Source organism: Halichoeres trimaculatus, unplaced genomic scaffold (genome assembly GCF_033239565.1).
Source record: "Halichoeres trimaculatus isolate MK-OKI-2021-1 unplaced genomic scaffold, fHalTri1.1 fHalTri1_scaffold_18, whole genome shotgun sequence".
Lineage (NCBI taxonomy): Eukaryota > Metazoa > Chordata > Actinopteri > Labriformes > Labridae > Halichoeres > Halichoeres trimaculatus.
The window spans coordinates 19,909,282-19,922,693 of record NW_027437196.1 but is presented as its reverse complement, the minus strand read 5'-3'; the positions used below and the strand labels follow the sequence as shown (position 1 = coordinate 19,922,693).

At 38.5% G+C, this 13,412-nt stretch overlaps 1 protein-coding gene and 1 long non-coding RNA gene across 2 annotated transcripts in view; one reads left to right on the top strand and one right to left on the bottom strand.

The window, feature by feature from the left end:
- Window positions 1-715: 715 nt before the first annotated feature.
- Window positions 716-13,185, top strand: c1ql3a (complement component 1, q subcomponent-like 3a). The gene is made up of 2 exons (XM_074693611.1): window positions 716-1,721; window positions 12,318-13,185. The coding sequence occupies exons 1-2, from the start codon at window positions 1,131-1,133 to the stop codon at window positions 12,495-12,497; spliced, it is 771 nt and encodes a 256-aa protein (XP_074549712.1). The 5' UTR covers window positions 716-1,130; the 3' UTR covers window positions 12,498-13,185.
- LOC141807524 (uncharacterized) overlaps window positions 2,973-13,412 on the bottom strand; it is a 52,578-nt gene continuing 42,138 nt past the window's right edge. Inside the window, exon 3 of the long non-coding RNA XR_012599845.1 lies at window positions 2,973-3,119. This is a non-coding gene — a long non-coding RNA (uncharacterized LOC141807524). The remainder of the gene's footprint in view (window positions 3,120-13,412) is intronic.

Here is a 13,412-nt window from a genome sequence, read left to right as displayed (position 1 = left end):
AGATAAATGACTTTTGCATATGGGTGTTGATCTGTGGATGCTTGGTCAGAACATGCGCTTATAAGAATCTTTTTCACTCCATACTTTGTTTCCAGTAAGCAATAACTTATAGTTTACAATATGGTGTGTATCTTAGAGGAGTGGGCTATATTAATGTTGGCTGAGAAAGAGGGAGAAAATATAGGATCTGTGTCAGTGAAGCTGTCCTGTAACTGGTCCAAATATTACTGTTATCAGGTGCATGAAACATTAAAATGAATAGAAAGAATTCAATCTGCAAGCCTTCAATAAATTTTGTAAAGTTCATTTAATTGGCATTTTAGTGTCAATTATTTGCAATTAGTCAAAAGTTATTGTTCTATATTTTGTAATGTGCTTTGATCCTTTATCAAATTTTTAGAACGAAATGTTTCTGACGACAAAAAATATTCAAATTAAAGTTCAAAATGTTAAAAATCTACACATTCTTGCTTGATTCGTGTATTTACAGCTCCATATAGTGCGGTGTGAAAGCTGAGGGTAACAAATGTATATTTTTCTCTCAGCAGATAATATTCCCTAAACAGCTTGGTCCTTATCAATGGAGGATTCAAGCGTTTCGATGAAATAATACTATCTCCACCCACACCGATTGGAGGAGCCACAGCCCCCCCTCTGTCTCTCTGTCTCTCTCTCTCTGGTGCGCGCTGGTCGCATCTTGAGCCCATATCAAGCAGTCTAACTGATTTTGATCCTCCTTAAGAGTTCAGCTTCTGAACAAATTCTTCTGTCCGGAACCTGTGGGTCCACTCCTCGTGTCTGGGCGTGGAAGCGTCTCAGACATGCTGAATCAACCGCTTTTGACCATTACCAAGCAGTAAAGGACTGAACTTTCAGGGAGAATTACAGAAGTAGCGCATCAGCAGAAAAAGTGAGGAGAGGACCGAGAGCGCCAAGGGGAGGGGGGACTTTTCTTTGGAAAAGTTCGGAAATAAACGAACAGAGTGTAGCTCAGCTACATTTTTTTTCTTTAAAAGGTTGCCTCTTTAACCAGCAAAATTTCACCCAAAAGCAGACAACCGGATCGTCCTGCGCTGACGCGGCTGGTCGGCAGGAAGCGGCTAGTGGCAGCAGGGGTCCTGGGGGTCGTTATGGTTCTGGTTTTGGTCATCCTCATCCCGGTTCTGGTCAACTCAGCGGGGACAGCGGCGCACTACGAGATGCTTGGTACCTGTAGGATGGTGTGCGACCCTTATGGCACCAAATCTCCGACCAGCACCGCCACGGCGGATACGGTCCGAGACAACGGTCTTGTGCAGTCTTTGCCCACTTTTATTCAAGGTCCAAAAGGGGAACCAGGTCGTCCAGGCAAGGCAGGACCAAGAGGTCCTCCCGGCGAGCCGGGACCACCTGGCCCGGCGGGGCCACCTGGAGAGAAAGGAGAACCGGGCAGGTCTGGTTTGCCGGGACCTCCGGGACCAAACGCAGCAGCCGGTGCCATCAGCGCGGCCACCTACAGCACCGTGCCCAAGATCGCCTTTTACGCAGGGCTTAAAAAGCAACATGAGGGTTACGAGGTGCTCAAGTTTGACGACGTTGTCACCAATCTCGGAAACCACTACGATCCAACAACTGGAAAGTTCACGTGCTCAATTCCCGGGATTTATTTCTTCACGTACCATGTTCTCATGCGCGGAGGGGACGGCACAAGCATGTGGGCTGATCTGTGCAAAAACAACCAGGTAACTCTTACAGTGCATGTTGAAGCATACTTTACGTTTTCAAAGTAGTCCTTATTGTTTTACATAATAATTTAGAAAAGCAGTATATTATAGTATTTATTGCAATTTACAATTGACGTGTTCACAACCCCTTTACAAACTTTTTTTAAATTTCTAAAATGGTAGACTAGGTAAAGAGTAGCTTTTTTCTTTTTCTTTCATTCATTCATTCTTTCTTTTCTTTTTATTTATTTACTTGTGTTTTTCATCACTTCGCTCATAAAACAGCATCCACAAATGTAACCCTGTGCAGGTATTTGAGTACAGTTAAGTTAGAGGTCCAAGAACATGAATGGATATGATGAGTACTTGCTCTGGGACCTTGTGCCAGTGGGGTAAGCAGGAGATTGCAAATCTTGTCCATGGTCGGTAGCTTTTGGTCTGGACTGAATGGGTCAGAGGTCAGCATTCATTGCTCCAGATGTTGGGGAAATATCTCCATGAACTGAGTTAAAGCAATCCTCGTGGGAAGCTTTGACAATTTTAGATGAATGGCTGAATACCACAACCCTATCACTGGTCTGGGAATCTTCGATCTCTATTCTGAGGGATACCCACGATGCAGAAGCCCACTTGGGCCTGTGCGACATGTAGTATGATCTTAATTCAATTTATTGTTATTCTTTTATATATATATATATATATATATATATATATATATATATATATATATATATATATATATATATATATATATATATATATGTTTTCAACCCAAGAAAATATTTGTTTGAAATATTCATCATAGTTTGTTTTTCTATATAGTTTATTACAAAAAATTAACTTCTCTTATTTCAACATCACCAGAGCATAAGATGAATTCATCTTCCGAAATATAATTTGATTTTAGGAACAAAACGCACACAACAGAGAAACTTAGAGAAATCCATGTAGTTTACTTAATTATAACAACACATCTATGGTTACCACCTTAGGTAGATATGAATAAAAAGATAAATGTGTGGAGTGCTTTTAAATTAAACGTTTGGTAAATGTATTACAAGGTACCACAAGCAAGTGTAAGTTTAAAATAGATAAGCAAATTAAAACAATAGTAGTAGTTATAATTGTAACAATAAAAATCATGAAAAGTAAATAATAATGATAAGAAGAAGAGTAAAGATATAAAAGAGGCGGATGAGTAGAATAAAAGCTCAGCTACAGAGCGCAGAGGTCCTCTGTTGCTCTGTGTCTCCTCTGTTGCGTGTTTGTTCCATCACAGTGTCCTGCTTTCTGTGTGTCTCTGTAGTGATCAGGCTGTCAGCAGCAGATCTAATCCATGGGGCAAACCAGTGTTGCAGCATCGGTCCACCAAGCACATCCCTGCCTGTCAGCCTGCAACTGTAATGCATCTGCAGACTGCACAGAGCACAGCAAAAATCTCTGGGATTAGAGCAGCAGAGCTTCACTCCATGACAAATCAGCAACTGAAAGACATGTTTCAATTAGGAGTACTGTTACTGAGACTTTCAAACATTGTCAGCGAGGAAAGCCCTTTCCTGTGTAAATTATCAAACATGCTGATGCTGCTGAGAGCGTTGGTTTTCCCGAAAAAAAACATTTGTAAAATGTGACTTGACTACACTGAAACAATATTTTTTCCAACATATTTAAAGCAGTTAATTATTCTGTTTGTTAATCATTTGACTAGTTCTTAAAGAAGTGATAATCTGCTTTTTAGCACATCAAATATCTTATGACATTGGTGTTAGTGTGCACACATGGGAAACATCACATACACCCTTCTGTTAATTTATTAGAACTATAATGTTAAAGACTATTTTAAATTAATGACAAAGTGAACAAGAAAGGGAAAGTTAACTTGATTTTTAATTTCTTAGAGGGACTGTAAGTGTGATGATTTAAGTTAATTCCCTCTCCTTTAATTTGTAGGGTTTATATGTCTAAACACAGTGTTTCACTGCTTCGTAAAGCATCAGATTCACACCACTGCACTATTTAAACGAGCATGAAACAGAAAAATATGTGTGATTATTCCAAAACAGTATTGATGAATTCTCATTCACAGTATTGACCTCATATCAAAGTTAGGGTCAAAATAGGATACAACTTGCAGCCTGTTTCCTAAAACCAAACTTCCAGAATAGTTTATCCCCAGGCAGAACGAAAATATGTTTGTGATCTGTTCACACATTTAATACAAAATTATTTCTTGTGTGGTCAAATTTGAGGGAAATGTGGCATCTAACGTGTGTATATGTTTCAAAATATGTCACATGAGTCTGCACTTTTTTCACTTTTATAGAAAATATTTAAAAAACTGGTTATAGCATTGTTTTAATAAAAGAACAACTGTTTAAACTAAAATTAAATTATTTAATTTGAATTAAAAATTGTTAAATGGAAAATGAAGAGACTAATCAAGGAGCGATGGTGATGATGATGATGATGATGATGATGATGATGATGATGATGATGATGATGATGATGATGATGATGATGATGATGATGAAGAAGAAGATGATGACGCCATGGTGCTGATTAAAAGGATCATCAGTGTTCGAATTGAAATAACAAATCATCCCCAAGGACCCACATTTCTAACACTGAACTCTGTGGTCATCGTTTCAGTGACCACCTCATCAACTGCAGGGCCTGAATCTGGCTGGTTATTGATACTATTTTGTGCAAAATGATTGAAGGCTAACACTTATGTTGAAGATTTTTTTTCACAGCACAGCTGTGGACAGAACAAACAAGTTTAAGTATCAGAAATACAGTTTAAAGTCTGGAGTCATAGCTATGAACCAGTTTTCTCTCTCCAAGCGTTTATCACATTCTATCACAAAAGTACAAAAGCAGGTGTTTGAAGGGTGAGAAACAGACTGACAAAGGCCACAGAATCCAACACATGAACAAACATAACCTGCATGGTGTATTGTCACTATCAATAAGTGAGGATCAAAGTACAAAATCAAAACGAAATTTTGGGTGTGAGCCTTAGAAAGACTTGCAAGCAGTTTGTGAAATTGAATGAATCTTGATAAAGAAAAAAAACTTGTAAAAGAAAATGTTTATAGATGTGAAGGGGACATGTTTCACTGAAGGCTGCCCTGCAAGGATGTGCTAAAGAAAATGACAGAGAATAAGGTTCCATCGTATTACTCAATCCAGCCTGATTTCAACTATTCAACAAATCAGATATGAATAAAATGATATCAGACTGTACTTGATGCGGGACATTGAGATCGTTGCAGAAGAAGAAGACTTCCTTTAACCAGAAACCTGTTCCAATGGAGAAGAGTGGTACCCCTTTACAAGTGAGCTGAAGCTGTTGGTGAAGCTTGTTCACCAACAATGCACTGGCTCCAGGTGCTAAAAACTGGTGTTAAGCAAAAAACAACTGTTTGCTGGGCCAAAGCGAAGCACGACTGTGTTAGGGGCATAAAACATGGACGTAGTCTCACTGACATCACTCGTCTGTTTCTGAAACGGTGAATGAAGCACAACGGCTATAGCAGCTAAATTGGTAGTGGCAAGGGCTTTGCGACAGCTACAGGGCGCCTGTTGGTCATGTGACCCTGAGCTGTGCCTCTGATTGGGTGAGCTCACGATCTTATTATCCTCTGCACGGCCGAGGTTAGAAAAAAAAAATTCACCCCCGTACAGTGGGTGCCAGTAGTAAAATTAACGATTCAGACAGGAGATGTTTTGTGAACCAGGCTGTAAATAGGTTAATTTCTGCTTTGAAAACAGCTTTTTTTGTCTTGGTGTGTATGTGACTTCTGGTACTTCCAAAGCCAACCTCAGGCGGACACTCGAGAAACAGCAGATTTTATCACATGCAATGACGTGTCATAGTGATGTCATGACTTGGCTTTAACTTGGCTCCTGATTAATGGGAAACCAAACCAATTCTTTGGAAAACTGTGTCTAGAGCCAACCAAGCACTAGCACAAGCACCTAATGAGCACCTGGTTCTTTTGATGGAAAAGGGGTATGAGTGATGTGGTAGTCCCTGCGCAGCCCTGATGTACTTTGTATTTTGTAAGCTTGTATGAACTAAGATAGGAATTGACGTTGAAAACTGTAGATAGGTAAAATGTTGATCTGTTTATTGAAATGATGTCTCCTGGTTTCAGGGCTGAGACACGTGATTTCTGAAGGCAAGAAGCAAACAAGGATCCTCTTTCGCCACAATAAAACTTACAAAGGGCAAAATTTGAGAGATGATTTCAAAACAACAGGATGTGTTTGTAAGGAGTTATATAGACAGGGGGCTAGCATTTGGTGCTGGTGCAGCTCTTTCCTTCACACCCCTAAAATAATCAAATCAGGGTGAATAGGGAGGTTTCAGTATAGCTATGATGTCTTCTCTTTTAAGTCTACAAATGTTACTGCGTCTGCTTGTGCAGTTAGCATTTCACATAAGGCAAAACTGAGATGCTAAAATATAAAAAATGCATCGAAGACACATACATCATTGGTTTAATTAGCTGATCACTATGATACAAGCAGGAGAGCACCTCTGTGTTGCAACAATGACAGGGGAAAAGACAAATAGCAATGAAAAGTGAGGAAAATTTACAGCCACACAGAGATGAGTCTCTCAAAACTAGCTAAACTTACGTGGCATAAAACTGAAGCCCAGGCATTGTGTTGTCTCTCCTGGCAGTTTCTTGTCAAAGGGGCCACATTGACTACAATCAGTTGTGATAAGATAACAGGTGTGGCTCTGAAGAACAAGTTTTAAAACATACTGACTTTAAGTGGAGATAGACCTCAGTTATCTTTCTAAATTTTCTTTTTATTCGATAAAGAATCAGGTTTACTGAATAATCCCTGTGTCACAACAATATTCATAGACCTTCCCAACCCACCCTGAGTGACAGGGTTAACCTTAAAGTTTCAAAGAATCGGCCATATTCACTAACAGCATGTTCGCACAAATAGGAGCTCAAACTGTGAACGTTTGAAGCACACACCTGGAATTAATCAATACATTTTTACTTGAATTTATCCTTACACTGCAAACAAAAAAGAAACTCCTCATACCAAGGGTAGCCTCAAATAGTGACCACCAACTCTGTCAGAAAATGTAAACACCTATGCTTTTAACTAAATGCATGACATATTTAGACTATCCTCAATAAAAAAAAAAAAAGCCTTTAATAGAATTCAACAATAAATACAGTGAAAAGACAAAGTGAATTAATTGACCTTGAAATTGATGCAGATGCATCCATATCATAATATAATGTTGAATGCTAAATAAAATATTCAGTTTACCATTAAAAATTGACAATGGTCGTATTAAAATTCATATTTTGATGGCACCCCTGTCAATTTCTAAATATTATGATTCACTAATATACACAAGGTGTTCAGAAAAAAAATAGTTGGTTCACATGTCATAATCCAACGGTGATTTTGTGTGAGCACTTATTTCATGCACAAATTAAGAACATTTTAATGCATATATTAGTGAATGAGGCCCATTGTGCTGTGAAGTTGAAACTTTAGGACCAACAAGACTGAAAAAGCTCCAGACTTAGCAAAGAGTATTTGCCAAACAAAGTTTAAAGTACAGTTAAAGAAAAAAAAATCATATATCGACGAGAATCTAAGAACCAGCATCGACACGACACTTGCAGGTCACCAACAATCAACAGTGGTAGGCTAAAGAGAGTACAGAGCAACATATTTGAAAACATTGCCCATGTTATCTGACAGAAGACGGTTCAAGAGATAAAAGTTTCCACTTACTGTGATCATCAGATAAAACTGAACAGTCTGCAGTTCTTTTTGATCTCCAAGATGAAAAAGATAACACATCAGCTGTGATAAGGAACTATTGTCACTCACCTTTTAGATTAATGCAGAGCAAAACAGAAGACTGGACAGCACAGGGTTTAATTTTTTGTCAAGTACAATCTCATACACTGTTCATCCACTGTTACGGTCACAAGTTAAATCTGTTATTCTTTTCTAATTTTTGCTTGTCTTGTTAAGAATATCTGTTAGACTAGGGCTGTCAAACATCCATCCTGTTGGCCAAAAACCAGCCACCAGAGGGTCCAATCTGGCCCCTCAGGATGGCTTTGCAAAGTCTGAAGGTTACAGCGCAGCTTCAGTGCAAAAGAGTTTGGTTTAGTGGCACCTTATTCATGCACTGCCATAACCTTAATGTCTTCATTATGTAAAAACTGTTTTTTATTTACAAGGCCAGTGGGATAGCCTTACCTCCTTCAGTTATACATTTATCTCCCATGTGAGTTTGTATGGGATGTGGAAATGAGTGTAAAATTCAAATGAGTCCTAGGTCTTCACAGTATTTTTGATCAAAAGGTAAAACACCACAGGTTCCTGTGACTGGATGTTTTGTTGCTTTGTAGATACACTGAGATCTGTAAGTTGTAATGTTAATGATAAACTGAGGCAGAACAGTGTTGAAACTGTTATTTTTCTAAATAAAGTCCAGGTTGTTTATGATGTTTGGTAAAAAAGAAAGTTCTTTTAATGTGATCATTTCAAGAATGTTCTTAATTTCACCAGAAAAGAGAGGGAAATTAATTGTTGTTATTCATTGGTTATTTAGTTATGATTCTACAGATCAAACCTACTTGAGGTTAAATTGGTCGGCATGTGACCCTCAAACTAAAAGGATTTCAAAAGTCCTGTATTAGACTCACCTGGAACATAGTATGCTTAAAGGAAGCAGGTTGATCTGAGGGGCTTCACAGAGCTGAGACAGGAGAAAAAGACTGTGGGATAAAGCAAAACTGGGGGACTTTGACTTGTATATGGTACCCGGCGTCAATTGTGGCAACTCTTAAAATCTGATCAAGGTTTCAGGATCAGATGGAGTACACCTTTGGTTGGCTAAACCATTTAAAGCATTTTTTCATTGAGGATTATCTCCAGGGTACAGTCCAGGTCAAACCTGCTCTTTTTCTATCTGAGGCTTCAATGTTGACTGGCCTGACCTGTGGCTTTGATTGCATTGTTTAGATTCATCATGGTGGTCATGGTTCATCATTTTGCAGAGATGAAGCTCCATGGGCAAATACACACAGGAAATCAGGACCATGGACAGCACCCTTCAGAGGTTAAAGCTTCCCGTTTGAAATTCTCGTTCAGTTAATCGGAGTAGCTGTTTTTGTTTATAGCAGTATAGTCTGCAGGTGTTGTAGATTACTGGGTAGCTTGTTTTTTAGATCATGTTGTTTTCAGAACATTATAACAGGTTTTATGTGTGGAAGTATGGAGAATTTTATTTCATTTTTTATTTAAACTTTATTTAACCAGGTAAAAGACCCATTGAGGTTGAGACCTCTGTCAAAAGGGTGACCTGGCGAAGGGAGACCGCAGCATATGACACAGTAGACAAAACAGAGTACAGCAACAGACATTAAAGTATGAGCCATAAAATGCAGCAGTTATTTTTAAGAAACAATTTAAGCACACAGGCACTGTTTGATGGATTCATGTTGTCGGTTTCTCAAGGTATAGCGGAAGGCTTCCAAAGAAATAAATTCAGCCAGTTTCAGTTCAGATTGGAGGGCATTCCAAGTAGAGGGGGCAGAGTAACTAAAAGCTTTCCGGTTTCAGTTCGAACATGAGGAACAGAGAGATACATAATGTCATTTGATCATAAAGCATAATGGCTTCCATTTCTCCTAAGAAAAGTGCTTAAATAGCAAGGACCTAGGCCAAGAAGAGCTTTATAAACCAGAGTCATCCAGTGGGTATATCGCTGTATATCCAGAGAGGGCATGCCAGCTTTAGAATACAGTTCACAGTAGTGGGTGAGGCGACTACAACCCGTGATAAACCTCAGAGCACAGTGGTAGACAGGAGTTAACGCCTGAAGGCAGGTGGTTAAAGCATATACACAACATCATCATAATCAAGAACAGCCAAAAAAGTAGCCGACACCAAAAGCTTCCGAGCTCCGAGAGAAAAACACGACCTGTTCCTATAGAAGAAACCAAGCTTTTCCCTTAGTTTAGAAAGTAGATTTTTGACATGCACTTTGAAAGAAAGGTCCCCATCAATAGTTAATCCAAGGTACTCATAACTGGTGACAAGCTCTAGAGTATGAGAATACTCGTACACTTCAAGCATAACAGAGTTCGTAAACAGATAATCTACATGGCGCCTGTGTTCACTTTGTGATGTGAGTGAAGACCTCTTCTGACTAAATGTGTGAATGAAGGCTCTTTTTGTATCCATTATCAAACCTTCACTCTGAATTAAAGAGACAGGAATGCTTCTGGGGCATCAAGAATCTGTAACCTGCTGTCACCTTGTCAGGTGATGGATTGGTCTGGTTGAGGTCTTAAGTCCCTTGGGTTCACGAGTCTACACAGTGCAAATTGAGCTTTAGATTTCTATTAATTAACTGAGTTTCTACACTTCTGGAGCCTTGAATCAGAAATTGGCTGGGTAGAGTTAGAAACCAAACAGCTTGGCAATAATTACATCATGGCTCTATCGAAGTGTTCGGCCCAGTTGCTGGCAGAAGACATTTAATGTGTTGCAGCTCTTTTCCACTTAATTATCTCCAGCAGTGGGCAGTGATATAAGGAGTGACTTCTTGACCCAACATAAGGTAACGAAAAAACAAACCTTGATATTCTGCTCAAATCAACTCAGCAAAAAAGGGAAAGAACATTTGTGTTTCGGACATTATTTCTTAGTTGTAACAATACTTATTGGGGATAAATCTCATACTGCTGGAAAGCCTGTGTGCTTCTTTTAAATTTTGTCACATTTTTTAGGAACATGCTTTTGTGGGATGTGCAGCAGAGCTGAGTTTGTGGGTTGGACCCACGGAAATTTTGCTACATCATCTCTGTCAGTGCCAAACAGCTTATTCCACTGTTGCAGTTGACTCCTGTTTTCATTCTCTTGTAACTTATCCTTCTGATTTTTTTTCTTGTGACAACATGAAGAAGAAAATCATGAGGTCAGGCCCCCCACAATCTCTGAATTTAGAATTGTTAAACATTATGTAACATCATTTCACTCAAAAGACACTACCTACTGTTTTTGTTGTTTTTACAAAAAGAAAACAAGTACTAGCAAGAATTTGAAGCTCTATTTGGCTCTGTTGGAAAAACAAGCGTTGGTGTTCACTGTCAGGACATGACATAGCTTAAACACCGTCTCCTACAGCTGTGAAAAAGTAGGTCATTTGACATTTTGTTGACATGTGTTGATCACACCTGACTATTTGTATACAGTTTTCACTGAGCCCTCATTTTACTTTCATTCACCTTTGCTTTTTTTAAAATTTTATTCCATTTCATTTTTTCCCCATTTTCTTAATTTTTACAGAATGGCTCTTGATTGGCTTTCAGTGTTTAAGTCCTCTGAGTTTGACATAACTAGGGTTGCACACAGTTTTTGGTGACTATGGCTGAATGTTGGGCTATTTGGTGGGTGGGGCCTGTTAGAGGCCAACCCAAAATGTAACAAAATAGCTGAGCCCAAAATGTAATACAGAAATGTAATAAAAACCTAAAACGCAATAAAAGACCCAAAAGTATAACAAGTTGTTACATTTTTGATAGAAAAAAGTTATTATTTAAGGTTTCGGGTGCAGCATCTTGTTACATTTTGGAATTTTTTAACATTTCCAGTGGTTCTTACATATGGGGCTCCAACAGGGCCTGTATACGTTCAGCATTTATGCAATGTTATAAATGGAAACATATCTACTTAAAGTCAAATGGAGTGTGTGTGTGTGTGTGTGTGTGTGTGTGTGTGTGTGTGTGTGTGTGTGTGTGTGTGTGTGTGTGTGTGTGTGTGTGTGCGTGTGTGTGTTTGTGTGTGTGCGCGCCAATAAAACATTTTTCAGCTTATTTAGCAGCTGAAAACAGACTGTAACTCCTCTCTGAACATGCTGCCCTGTGGAGAAAATCTGAGGATGCCTTTTTGCTGTTAAATTTACAATGGATGAGTGTTTTTTTTTTTTCTTTCTCTTTTTTTTTGCCTCCCACAAATCCTTTAAAAAAATCTATGGACCAAAGTATTATTCAAGTATTCTGTATAAATCTTGAAAAATAAGCCTGATATCTCAATAGTTGTTGACAATAAAGGAAGAAAGGAAGACTTCATCTATGTTTTTATTGGATCCCTTACTGTGGTTGTGTAAGGCTGGGAGAAAGAGGGATGCAGTGTGTTCAACTTGTCCCATGTTTCTCTAAAAAGCAGCTTGTATGATCTTCCTGTAACAGTCTGACCTGGAGCCTTGAACTGAGCTCCCCTTATGGTCCTCAAACAGTACACTTTGCACATTTTGTTTTGCCTCTTATGGCACCGACAGGACAACAGACATTATTGTGTTGTTTAACCTGAACACCTTGCTCAGTCTGTCCATGCACAGGCCATGCTCTTGTGGTTTCTCATGGTACAGATTAAAACCTCACACTGTAGCTTTGTGTGCAAATCTGACAGAGTTGGAGGTCTCAGGTGTGGATGGAGTGAAATGCTCTCTCACAATCATGACTTATATGGTTTTAGGATTATTTTCTGAATGAATTGGGTGTTTTTCATCATTTGTGTATTTTTCTTTCTGTGATTCTGCAGGTTCGTGCCAGTGCCATAGCCCAGGATGCTGACCAGAACTATGACTACGCCAGTAACAGCGCTGTGCTGCATCTGGAGCCAGGAGACGAGGTCTACATCAAACTAGATGGTGGCAAAGCTCACGGAGGGAACAACAATAAATACAGCACCTTCTCTGGATTCATCATATATGCTGACTAAACAACTACACAGATGTGTACAGGTGTCATTGCCAAGTCCTTCGACTAATTAATAAGAAGCTCAAACTTAGGCTTTTAAACATCTGTGGAGAATAAATCAGCCTTTGTAACCTGTAAACATTTTTAATTTCCTCCCTCTGCCATCATGACAATAACAGAAGTGATGAAACAGTTACAAAACCATGTCCTCACTTTAAACCATCACATCACTGAACCTGAAACTGATGGGTTTTTTTTTTTGTTTTGTTTGACAAGTCCAGTTAAAAATGGGAACAGAAGGAGGTGATGCATGCTTTGAGGGAAAGGTCAGTGAATAATGACTTCCTCGATCACCCTTATATAATTGTCGGATAAGAAATGAAGCTGTGTGGCAACAAATCCAGTTTTTTATCATTCAAAAAGAGAAAGTGGGAAAAGGAAAACAAAACAGATATGAGTTTCAGGTAGCTCAATAAAACTATCACTTAATATTAAACAAATCAAATAATTGGATTTAACAAATCTGTGAAGTACATACAATAATAAACAGTGTGTAACAATCAATTAGAGAGTGATAGGTCAGTGTGTGTGAGTAGCTTTTTTTCTTCATTATACTTTGATATCATGAAATGGAAGAAAAAAGAAAAGTTGTGACCCTTGAAGTGACCTGTGATAGACTGATAGCATATTTTGCTTCCTGATGCGTGTTTGCCTCAATAATTAAATATAATCACAGAGAAAAATATTAGACACACATGATTAACGTTATAATATATCATAATCTTTAAAAAATGATACAGACCATACATTTTACAGATTTAATTTTACATATTCTAAAAAAAGAGAGATTAATCTTAAAGAGTTCACTTTGCATCATATGCTCTTAGCACTGTTAATCAAAAGTTTCAACTTTTTTTTTTTTTTTTTTTGAAGATTA

Bases quoted from the DNA above. Each gene is read 5' to 3' on its own strand.
- c1ql3a (XM_074693611.1), top strand. From the start codon at position 1,131: ATGGTTCTGGTTTTGGTCATCCTCATCCCGGTTCTGGTCAACTCAGCG. The intron at 1,722-12,317 runs GTAACTCTTACA...GTGATTCTGCAG, and splicing joins ATCTGTGCAAAAACAACCAG to GTTCGTGCCAGTGCCATAGC.